The following is a 10,543-nucleotide window of genomic DNA, read 5'->3' as shown; positions in this document are numbered from 1 at the left end:
TATGAAAGGGTGCGGCAGAAATAAAGATAAAACAAATGACGTCTCATAACACCAGCGTCTGCTCACACCGTCTTGGAATAGCAACGGTGGACGTTCATCAAGAGCCAGCAACTCAAACTCAATTCGAGTTTCTGGCCGACATCCCGAGTCAACAAACGTGGTCACATACGATCATCAAAGTCATTTGTGTCTCGGACTTTACACAAAATAATGGCTGCCCACCTCAGAAAAGGTGAATACGCAACTCGTTTCTTGTGGTTTGGGTGGTGTTGAAAAACACCAGTGTGGTTGACGACTCTATGGTCGCCACAGTTTAATGGCTTAGCCGCCAAAGCCGTACAAGGTGCGGCCCTGACGCTTCAAGGCGTACACGACGTCCATGGCCGTCACTGTCTTGCGGCGCGCGTGCTCCGTGTACGTGACCGAGTCCTTGATGACGTTCTCGAGGAAGACCTTGAGCACGCCGCGCGTCTCTTCGTAGATGAGACCCGAGATGCGCTTGACGCCGCCACGGCGCGCGAGTCGGCGGATCGCGGGCTTGGTGATGCCCTGGATGTTGTCGCGAAGGACCTTGCGGTGGCGCTTGGCGCCGCCCTTGCCGAGACCTTTACCGCCCTTGCCACGTCCCGACATGTTGTTGAGGTGTTGTTGGTACTTGATGAAATTGAAAGTGAGTGTGATTGAGCGTTCAAAAGGCGCCAAAATGGTAAGGTGGTCATCGATTGGCCAAGTATACAAAGAGTACTCTTGATTGGCGGAAATTTTGGAATGGGCGCACGTGCCGATGTGGGTGACAAGATAACCGCACGGCTCGCCCAGCGGCTTCCAACATCTTTGTCCGAAATGCCAAATCAAGATGGCTGGAATAAAGTCGGCGCGCAACCCATGCCTTTCAGCCAATCCCAAGCAACCATGCAATGTGTCTACCAATCCACGCCCTTGGCGGGAACACAACGTCGACTGATTGGCGGAAATTTCTGGGAGAGACAACGCGCCTTTTTTCAAAGCGTAGCATCTCACTTTGCTCATTTCGAAAGTTTCTCTCGACAACAACAACAACTTCTACTCAAGATGGCCCGCACCAAGCAAACCGCTCGCAAGTCCACCGGTGGCAAGGCGCCCCGCAAGCAGCTCGCCACCAAGGCCGCTCGCAAGAGCGCGCCGGCGACCGGCGGCGTCAAGAAGCCCCACCGCTACCGCCCGGGTACGGTCGCGCTCCGTGAGATCCGCCGCTACCAAAAGTCGACGGAGCTTCTCATCCGCAAGCTGCCGTTCCAGCGCCTTGTCCGCGAGATTGCCCAGGACTTCAAGACGGATCTGCGTTTCCAGGGCTCCGCGGTCCTCGCGCTTCAGGAAGCCTCGGAGGCCTACCTCGTGGGCCTCTTTGAGGACACCAACTTGTGCGCGATCCACGCCAAGCGCGTCACGATCATGCCCAAGGACATCCAGCTCGCCCGCCGCATCCGTGGCGAACGCTCCTAAGTTTCCTCTGGTGACGTAGTACGTCACCACCCCTCACTGGTGTTTTTCAACACCACCCTTTGTCGAAGAAATGACGTCCTTCCATCACCAGCGCCCCGGATCCTCTGCCTCACTGCTCTTAGAGTACCTCAACCTCTCAGCTCGGCTCTTTTTCTCACAGAGCACCTAAGTCCAGATGACTACGAACCTTCCACGACGAACAGAAGGCTAATTCTTTATCGATGACGAGATCGGTGTCAAGGCTGTTATGGTGAAACTACAGTTTGGCTCGTAGCGCTTACGCGAAGGCCTTGCAGCCGTGCTGGACGATGCAGACCTCGTCGGCCGAGCAACACATTGATTGCTGGTGGAGGAACTCACAGGCTTGGCCCGCGCCGTTGCAGTTCGCGTTGGTCACGTCGCCATAAAAGACGCGGCGAGAGGGCAGTCGGCGCTGCGACGCCAAGAGCATGGCTAGAACCGTTCGTGAGCAAGCTGAATCGATCATGAACCCTTCACGTACCGGCCGACGTGTCGAATTCGTGCAGCGTCGCTGGCTTGTTGGCGTCGACAAGCGCCTGGATCGTCTTGTGCCACTGCTCAAAGCTCCACGAGCTATCGGCGGCGTCGTAGTGCACACCGTTGAGGTAGAACATGGGTGTGCCGCTGATGCCTACGAGCAGCAAGTAAGGCGTGGGCCGTCCCAGTGCAGCGAGTACCGTGGGCGAGCGAGTAGCGGAAGAGCTGGCGCGTCTTCTCGTCCATGTCGCTTCCACCATGGCCCGTCATCTGCGCCGACCACGCTTCCTTTGTGAGTGTAGGAAAGGCGGTGCTCGCCCAATCAAAGAGTAGATCGACGACGTGAACGGCGGTCATGTCCTTGGTCGGCGCATTGTACAGGCGGTCTTGGTTGGCGTAAATGGTCTCGAGCCATGGCGGGAACGTCTCGATGCCAAGCAGATGCGTCTACGTTGCGTTAGCAGCATGCAGGGATGGGCTAAGGTCGTCTACCAACGTCGCCGCCGACTGCGCGACCGTGAACGCGTGCTTGTGGAAGGGCAGCGGGAGGACCTGGAACGTGATGCGCAGGTCCGAGCCCTTGAACGCCGCCTCGAGCTTCTTCATCGCCGGATACGCGGCCTTGGAGTACGGGCAGAGCTAGAGGACGTGCTAGGTGAGCGAGACGCGGTGGGCCAAGCAACGCACGAGGTCGATGAAGATCTCGAGCTGGACGGGCGCCGTCGCGAGGCCGCCCTTGTAGACAAAGCCCGGCGTCGTCCTCGGTACGTCGGCGGCGACGAGAGCTGCGAGCATGGCGCAGGCCCACACGGCAAAGGCGAAGCGTGGCCAGGTCATGCTTTCACTGTCTGGAAGATTTGCGATCGGGGCACGGGCTGCGTCTTATCCGGAGGCCCACTTCAACCGCCTGTCACTTATCCGTAATTCGTACCATCGGTCCTGGATGCCGGCGCAAGGTTTGGCACGCGGCACATCGGTCTACTGCTCTAAACCGAGAAGCAGGATCGTCTATATGACAATATTATCTATAAAGGAGTGGGATAAGGAAATCATGACGCGACTGGGTACGTCTACGATGGTAAAACTAGGAACGAGGTACATGCCACATCTACGAATTAGATGGCATTATTCGTACCAAGCGCAGGCTAATTTGTTGAAGGCACATCGGCTCAAGGCCGTCTTCGCTCGTCTTCGCGATGCATCGGAGGTTGTGGGTTGTGGCGCTGACTGACGCCAGAACCCATGAGCGTCCATGTCATGAGCCAAGCTTCACGCACTCCATCGAGAAACACTGTTTTACACACGGCCTGTTGTTACTCGTGTGAGTTTGACGTCTACTCGTGCACACTTAAGATCATTTCAAAATGCTCGGCCTGTCGGATCGCCTGGATGTGACAGTGACGCGTCGACGGCGATGGCTGCATTGAGGCTCAAAAACTAATATCTCGAGCACACGCCTCCAAGACCTCGAGCATCAGGATAGTGTCAGTCGCTTCCGTATCAGCCCATCCCTTAAATATCAACCTTGTATCAAGACACAGAGTTTGGTGTTGTCGTGGTGCAGCCAAAGTATCGCATCAACACGTCGCCTCTCGCCTCGACTTGCACCTCAACAGGCCACGGCGCTGGACGTCAAAAAGTCATCATGACGTTGTCGGTGCGATGGTGATCACCAAGCGTCACCGTAGCTGTATCGTCGTGTAACTAGTCCGGTGGACCGTTCAATCGCCGTAACCCAGTGGCCGTGACCGGGCAATCCCTCGTCGGCGATGGCGACCGCCGTCCAACAGTCGAGACGCAGTGTCCGTCCAGTGAGAGAGACGCATCGATTCGTTGCATGAATCATATTGAGAGAAGCGAACATGCCTGCTGTTAGCTTGGCGAAAGCAGACGCGTCGCGGGTGGCAGTACCGTTGACCTGCACTAAAGATAGGACTGGGATGCTGGGCCAATCCTGTTGCGTTCTGCAGTTGAACGTCGGACGCATCGCCGACGTTGCACGATGGAGGAACACGACGCAACGCGTCGGCGTCACGCTCGGCGGCACTGGAACGACGTCGGGAGCCTCCCGCCGATCGACGCGCCGCCGCGGTCGTTGCCAAATGCCCGACACTCCGAATTATATGCTCCAACACCGTTCGAGGAACTCCTCGTACGTGTAGATGAAAAGCTCGACGGACGCGCATGACGATAGGTTCGGACGAGACTACGACTGCCACCGGCGCGGCCGACTACTATCCCAGTGCTCGTTCCACCAGCGCTCGGGGGCGCTGACCAACGACTCCTGGACGAAATTACGTGAGCTTGAGTCTAGCATTTGATGCTACAAGCGGCGCCAGCTACGAATCCAGTATGCGACTCTTCGATGCGAGCGATTCCTCATGTATCAGCAGACGACTGGTTCCACCGTGAGCCCGAAACGCTGTCCGTGTTGACGACCGACGATAACGTCACGCTGGTGCTTGCATCGTCCGAGGGCTCGTTGGCCAACGGCGCAGTGGTCGTCACACCCATTCACGCCCCGCTCCCCGATGGTGCAGCATGATTGTGATAGTGTCGCTGACAATGAAATCATGTGATATAGAAGATGATTCGAGTCTCGGCACAGCGGCGGAAGTCATTCAGTTAGCGGCCGGCAAGGCGACTCTTGATCACGTGCATGAGCTTTTGGAGACGCTTCGGCATCTGGACCAACACTTGCAGCAGAGCAACGGGTGCTGCTACACTGGTGATTGCAGGAGCAGAAGGCGACGCATAGGAGCGAGGGCATGTCGGCGACAAGCAGCGCCAGTGGCTCACCGGGTACGTCTCGTTTTCAGGCGTGACGCTGTACCGTCGCTGCGTAGAGTCGCGGGCGACGGACGCCGCGTCGACCGACCTCGTCGAGATGTACTGCGACCTCACGCGTCAAGTCGACTGGTTCAACCCCGGTGCCCGAGTTTTCCTCGTGGGCCAAACGATCGCAATGCTGAACCTACCTATTTGTGAGTGGTAGGCGGATGCTGACCAGCAACTGCAGTCGGCCGTCGTCGTGGCGAGGTTGACGCCGACGTCGTGCACCGTTTACGTCGACGCCACCCACAACTATGTGCGGGTGGCCGTCGCATCCTTGGTGGTTTACCAACCGTATCGACCGTCACATACACACTATCGACCCCAACTTGAGCGCTAGGGCGATTCTCGACCGTCCACATACACCCTGTGATGACGACGGCGATGTTCAGACAAACAAGAACGCCTCGACGACGGCGGTTGATCCCCTTTACGCCGTGACAGAACGCATCCCGCATGCATGTATGTTGTGATGGACAACCTACCTTCTGCTCTCACCGTGGTGGATGCCAGTAGCGCTAAGCTCGGTTGCTAATCCATCCGCGCTTGTGATGTACGACGTCGACACGTGGGTGTTGGCAGAGCACCCGTGGACGCGGCACGTGGAGCGTTGCCGGGTTCGCGCCATCGGGGCCGACGGTTACCGTCTTCGATTCGCCGATGGCACCGTGGCCAAGGAGGTACATGATCGCTCTTTGTGTTGAGAGCGCTTGTAGAACACCCGGTAGGTGCCGGTGACGAGCCTCGCACCGGTCGTCGTAGCGTCCACGGCACCCACCGGTCGTTTTTACGTCGGTGACTACGTGTTGGCATGCCACCCGAGCTACGATGCGTTCGGCACGGCGCAAATCACCAGCATGGACTCGGCTGCATCGTGCACGGTCGTGTTTGACGATGGCGACGCCGTCGCGCATGTACCCGCAAACGCGTTGCGGCACCTCCACGACGCGTCTGGTATGCCACCCAATGATGTACTGCGGTCAACATCTTGACATGTTGTGTGTGTGGCATGTAGTGTGGAGCCGCCACCAGCGACGCTGCTTGTAGTAGGCCGTGGTGCTGCCGACAACCCCTCATATCGTGGCTTGTAGTCCTGATGTACAACCTCCTCCCCGGTTTCAACGCCACGACACGGTCCTCGCGCGGTTCCATGGCTCGGCAAAGTACTTTGCCGGTGTCGTCGTCACCGTTGGACCACATGAGATGGCGGATATCCGATTTCTTGCAACCAACACCATACGAGCAGTGCCCTTCGACCAGGTGCAGTGTTCGACGCCAGAGACTCTTGATATGGGTTTCTCTAGCTGGTGTCGACAACAATCGTGTCGCCGCCGCCGTTCCTTCCACCTGTGAACAAACCACGAAGTACGATGATTGCTACTGCGCTGCTGAAGGTTGACGAGTTGCATTTCGATAGAAAGTCTTTTGCGGGCGCTCGCCGATGGAATGCGCCGACCATCGAGCAAAAATGCCGACGAACTGCAGCTCGACCTCAGCTGTAGTCGCAAGACGTCGCTCTCGGCGCAGTTGCAGTGATTCGGGAAGAAACTACGTCTCGTCACTAACACGGAATCCGTATGCGCCATTATTCACTCACGCCAATGACTCCTCTGTTATCGAGCTATTGTTAAACAACACTGCGTTTTGCCCAGAATACCCGGCCGTTGTAACGGCAAGCGCACTTTTTAGCGATGCCCAAGGCCGAGCGCGGTCGTTCGAGCCTCACGCCGACGGCCCCGCCGGTCGCCGAGCCCAAGCGGATGTCGATTGAGATCGAGTCGAGTGCGCCCAACCCGACCCGCCGTCTTCACGTCAACGCCAACTCGCGCGGACTGAGTCCGCGGCTCCAGCAAGCGCTGCAGACGCGCCAAGTCGGCGTCAAGGGCGCGACAGTGCAACTGATCAAGCAAATGGACGCCGAACGCCGCGCTGTGTCGGTGAACCGCCGCGAAAGCATCGCCCAAGCTCGCGCCAAGCGACAGAGTTTGGCGACGCTGACCATGGCACCACCGGTCGCACCGACACCGCCGGTACGTGCATGTAAAAAAATGCTTGTAGTCGACATGGCATTGCATAGTCGACGTCGCCAACCAAGCCGCCGCCGCTTTTGAAGCGCGCGTCGACGCGGCAACTGCGGTCGCTCAATCGGTGCCAAATATCCCGGTGGCGCGCTGGCGACAACGTCATTCTTCACGACGACACCGAGTAAAGGATGCTACGATTACATCCTCACGATTCTTTTTGTGGGGTAGCTCGTACCCGGGCACAATCCTCTTTGCAACTGCACCGCAGTACTACACGGTTGTCCTCGACAACGCCATGGTGCTCGTCGACGTCCCCGAGGCGCGGTTAGAAGCAGCGCCGACTGAGCCGCGCCCGTCGGTGGCGTCACTAGAGCTACCCCTGCTCAATTCGTCGCCCAAAGCAAAGGAATCCGCCGTATCTCCGCCCAGCGGGACGTACCCACACCGATCTGCGCCGCCACCGGGCGACCTTGTGGCGCCCGAGATGGAGCTACCGACCCCCGCAACGCACGATGGCGATGGCGACTCGGCGTCGTGGCACCAATCACATCATGTCAGCGCTGTCTCATCGGCGTCGACGCCGGCGACGTCATGTACAGCGCGCCTTGACGTCCGTATCTTGACGCGGTGTAGGTCCCGGACTCGATCATGTGGACACGACCGTCCTCGTCAAGCGCGCCGAGACCTACAAGACGCAACTCCTCCACTGCAAAAACCACTTGGAAGACCTCAAGTATGTGTGTTTGGCACCGATTTTGACGCGCTAAATGCGCTCGCCGCAGGCAAACGCTCCAGCAAACTGGCCACGGCGCCGGTGTCCTCGTCTCGACGTTCCCGTCGTACTTTGGTCGGTGCGACACGGGCAGTGACGCCAACAACACGTGCTCAGTTCGAGGTTCGTCGTTGCTGTAGCTGCCACGTGCCAGGAGACACGATGGACTTAGACCTGCGTGGCGTGTTGCACGAACACATCAACCTCAGTGCGCTACAGATGATCGATACGGGCCATGAGCTCAACGCGCAGCGCCAAGAGCTCGGGAGCGTGCTGGACGTCTACTACGCTGGCGCGCGCGTCCTCATGGTAGGTATCAAGTGGATACTCGGCCCACGCCAGAGTCGCTTAGATGGACGCGAACCACGCACCGCAGTTGAGCGTGGTCCTTCGACGCACGACGGCGATCGAAGGCGACGTGTTGCCCTACGCTGATAACGCCACCGTGCTCAGCAACGTGCGACTTCAGAAGCTACTGCCCCTACCTCCGTAAAACCCATTCCACTATCCACTGTCTTTGTCTCTTTGACAGGCGGACGTGTTAGGTGGTACGACGACGACGTTGTTGACGACCAGAAATGGTCGATTCAAACCGAAATGACCGAGTTTTCGATTCACGAGCGAGTACGTCCACGGTCTAGTGTAGCAAAAATCATCGACACCGTCGCAGGTGCGGGTCGTAGACGCAAAACTTCCCGGTGTTATTGTCAAAATCGCATCCAAAACCGTTGTCTGGGTCGAGTTCGACGACGGGGACATCGACACAGTCGTGCCGGTGGCCAACCTCATGAAATGTAAGCTGGCGTAATTTTGTACTTCATTTGAATCGAGGTGTGTAGATGAGCCGGCACCGCCCGGCGAGCAGAGCGCGCTGCGATCGACGCCGAGTCATCGCAATGTCGTGTCGGTTGGCGACCAAGTCATTGTGCGCAACCCGGCAACCAAGAACGACGTCGTCGCGCAGGTGGTCGCAATAGCGGAGGAGACGTGCGACGTTCGGTTTCCAGACGGCACGCTAACCACCCACGTACGTTGGCGTCGCGCGATTCGAGAGTTGAACTATTGCATGGGGTAGGTGCCCTTGGACCACGTGCGTCCGGTGGGTATTGAGAAACCCGCAGCGTTTGAAAAGCTCGACCACGTCTTGGCGTGGAACCCTCGGTTCGAGCGGTACTGCTCGGGGCAGGTCTCGGACGCGTCGCACCCGTCGTACACGATCGTCTTTGACTGTGGCGAGACCGTCACCAGCGTCCCTTACGCGGTGATCACGTCGCTCGACGATGCCTCTGGTACGTCGCCTCGTGGTACATTGGCCATATCGGTTCTTGCTAGTGCTGCCACGGAACGGCGGTACGATCACAACCAACTGGGAGAGCGTCCAGGGGTACAACGTCGTATCTTTGGCCGGTGGAGCCATCTGGGCGTAGGTGGGAGGCCCTCGACGATGCGATTCACGAGTGCCACGGCAACCTCGCGCTGCACCGCATGCTCTGCGAGTCGAAAGCAAAGCACTGTAGTCTTGTGCCCGGCACCAAAGTCTACGCGCGGTACCCGCTGACAGCCAAGTACTTCTTGGCCGTCGTCCACAGCGTCGAGAACGGTTCGGTGGTCGTCGACTTTGCGTCCATGCAGCGCAGCCCGTCGCTACCCCTCAGCCATGTAGAAGTCTCTCTTGTGTTGGGTGCATGACACGTGCCTAGTTGCTCTCGATGGCGGTGCCGACGCCACGGCCTTTTGACGCGCCGATGCTTATGCGGCTCAACTCGACGTCGGCGCAGACAAGCGCCCGCAACCGAAGTACAATAGATGACGAAATTTCACGACCAACAATGATGTGTAGGTGTGGGCCCGAGGCTGCCGCCGCAGACGCTCAAAGCCCCGAGTTTTCTCTCCCGCGTTCGGACGTTCTTTATCGGGAAGCGCAAGATCAAGCGCGCACCGGCACCGCGCACGGGCCCCCTCAAGTCGGCGATCCGCTCGAAGCGCTTGTCGGTCATCTTTTTCCGGTAGTCGGCAACGACACACGCTCAACGCTGGAATACGGAGGGTACCTGCACGATACCAGTAGACTACTTGTCCAAACGAGGTCGCCGCAGATCTATAACCAATGAACACGCATCGCGCTTCGCCCCAGCATAGTGTGTCGCGTTGGCTGCTGTAGCGCGAGGCAAACGTCATTCGACGAGCGTTGCGTGGTCAAATTGCGTCCACGCTTGCTTATGGTGACCCCTTGTATGGCAAACACCACGCAAAATTGCAGCTAGTCTCCACCGGCCTACCATCATAGCATATGGAAGGTACTAGAGGTAGCAACCGCACGCCTGGATATTGCACGAGCGCGGCGTCCCGATCGTTATCGTCCTGGAGACACCAAGCAACAATGCAAATGCATCCTTCGAGTAGAGACACCACGGGAACGATCGAACAGTTGGCTCAACCCAAGGCATTGATTGACCCATGGACTAACAACGGTCGAGGGTCGGCCCCTGGTGTAGTGGTCGAGGCGTTCCACTTAAATTCGAGCTCGAACGGATAGCGGGTTCAAATCCAGCTGCGCGCATGCAAATTCAATTGGCCGACATCCTGCCTCTGCGCGGTGTACCCAATCGGAAGAACCGCCGTGCCGTAACCCGTTCGGGATTGGCCAAGAGGGCGTCGTTACTCACTTAGCCTCGAAGGAAAACCTCCCACAACAAATCACCAAAAAACGCACTCTCGCCAAAAGACGCCCGCCTCTCAACGCACCGTGTAAACAAAACAGAAAAACCTGTAGGAAATAATATCTCAATAGACTCATTCCAACAACAACTAACAACGGTCGTATCTCGCGATCGCAGGCAATGGCTGCCGTTGGCGGCGCCATCATGATCCCAACTCCCCAAGTGCTAGTGGCGCTATACTTAGCCAATTCTGGATGACGATCGCACGCGTCTCA

General features: G+C 57.9%; 5 protein-coding genes across 5 annotated transcripts; 3 read left to right on the top strand and 2 right to left on the bottom strand.

Annotated features, from left to right (window-relative positions):
- Nucleotides 1-321: 321 nt before the first annotated feature.
- Nucleotides 322-633, bottom strand: SDRG_11459 (histone H4; the record flags this gene model as incomplete). The annotated part of the gene is made up of 1 exon (XM_008617502.1): nucleotides 322-633. One exon carries the CDS (start codon nucleotides 631-633, stop codon nucleotides 322-324), a length of 312 nt encoding a protein of 103 aa, XP_008615724.1.
- A 409-nt stretch (nucleotides 634-1,042) lies between these two features.
- SDRG_11458 (histone H3) lies at nucleotides 1,043-1,759 on the top strand. The gene has a single exon (XM_008617501.1). The coding sequence runs from the start codon at nucleotides 1,072-1,074 to the stop codon at nucleotides 1,480-1,482; it is 411 nt and encodes a 136-aa protein (XP_008615723.1). The 5' UTR covers nucleotides 1,043-1,071; the 3' UTR covers nucleotides 1,483-1,759.
- SDRG_11457 (hypothetical protein) lies at nucleotides 1,653-2,830 on the bottom strand. The gene is made up of 5 exons (XM_008617500.1): nucleotides 2,668-2,830; nucleotides 2,473-2,619; nucleotides 2,181-2,427; nucleotides 1,985-2,134; nucleotides 1,653-1,935 (listed from the first exon to the last, which is right to left on the bottom strand). The coding sequence occupies exons 1-5, from the start codon at nucleotides 2,815-2,817 to the stop codon at nucleotides 1,760-1,762; spliced, it is 870 nt and encodes a 289-aa protein (XP_008615722.1). The 5' UTR covers nucleotides 2,818-2,830; the 3' UTR covers nucleotides 1,653-1,759.
- A 1,515-nt stretch (nucleotides 2,831-4,345) lies between these two features.
- On the top strand, nucleotides 4,346-6,348 carry SDRG_11456 (hypothetical protein; the record flags this gene model as incomplete). Its single annotated transcript, XM_008617499.1, has 12 exons — nucleotides 4,346-4,514; nucleotides 4,565-4,694; nucleotides 4,739-4,782; nucleotides 4,827-4,927; nucleotides 4,976-5,106; nucleotides 5,153-5,274; nucleotides 5,329-5,492; nucleotides 5,541-5,766; nucleotides 5,828-5,855; nucleotides 5,904-6,072; nucleotides 6,117-6,177; nucleotides 6,230-6,348. The coding sequence occupies 12 exons, from the start codon at nucleotides 4,346-4,348 to the stop codon at nucleotides 6,346-6,348; spliced, it is 1,464 nt and encodes a 487-aa protein (XP_008615721.1).
- A 125-nt stretch (nucleotides 6,349-6,473) lies between these two features.
- Nucleotides 6,474-9,677, top strand: SDRG_11455 (hypothetical protein). Its single transcript, XM_008617498.1, has 15 exons — nucleotides 6,474-6,842; nucleotides 6,890-7,017; nucleotides 7,065-7,429; nucleotides 7,470-7,569; nucleotides 7,619-7,731; nucleotides 7,781-7,917; nucleotides 7,961-8,097; nucleotides 8,154-8,232; nucleotides 8,279-8,402; nucleotides 8,448-8,635; nucleotides 8,684-8,897; nucleotides 8,941-8,992; nucleotides 9,036-9,267; nucleotides 9,309-9,405; nucleotides 9,449-9,677. The coding sequence occupies exons 1-15, from the start codon at nucleotides 6,504-6,506 to the stop codon at nucleotides 9,616-9,618; spliced, it is 2,475 nt and encodes an 824-aa protein (XP_008615720.1). The 5' UTR covers nucleotides 6,474-6,503; the 3' UTR covers nucleotides 9,619-9,677.
- The last annotated feature ends 866 nt before the right edge of the window (nucleotides 9,678-10,543 follow it).

The sequence above is a fragment of the Saprolegnia diclina genome (genome assembly GCF_000281045.1).
Source record: "Saprolegnia diclina VS20 unplaced genomic scaffold supercont1.41, whole genome shotgun sequence".
Lineage (NCBI taxonomy): Eukaryota > Oomycota > Saprolegniomycetes > Saprolegniales > Saprolegniaceae > Saprolegnia > Saprolegnia diclina.
The sequence above is the reverse complement of the archived record's forward strand: the minus strand, read 5'-3'. Positions and strand labels throughout refer to the sequence as shown.

Excerpts from the sequence above, each read along its gene's own strand:
- SDRG_11458 (XM_008617501.1), top strand. The coding sequence starts at position 1,072 with ATGGCCCGCACCAAGCAAACCGCTCGCAAGTCCACCGGTGGCAAGGCG.
- SDRG_11455 (XM_008617498.1), top strand. The coding sequence starts at position 6,504 with ATGCCCAAGGCCGAGCGCGGTCGTTCGAGCCTCACGCCGACGGCCCCG. Across the intron at positions 7,570-7,618 it reads AACCACTTGGAAGACCTCAA|GCAAACGCTCCAGCAAACTG; the intron begins GTATGTGTGTTT and ends CGCTCGCCGCAG. Across the intron at positions 7,918-7,960 it reads CTGGCGCGCGCGTCCTCATG|ATGGACGCGAACCACGCACC; the intron begins GTAGGTATCAAG and ends AGAGTCGCTTAG.
- SDRG_11457 (XM_008617500.1), bottom strand. The coding sequence starts at position 2,817 with ATGACCTGGCCACGCTTCGCCTTTGCCGTGTGGGCCTGCGCCATGCTC. Across the intron at positions 2,428-2,472 it reads CGCAGTCGGCGGCGACGTTG|ACGCATCTGCTTGGCATCGA; the intron begins GTAGACGACCTT and ends AACGCAACGTAG. Across the intron at positions 1,936-1,984 it reads CGAATTCGACACGTCGGCCG|CCATGCTCTTGGCGTCGCAG; the intron begins GTACGTGAAGGG and ends GAACGGTTCTAG.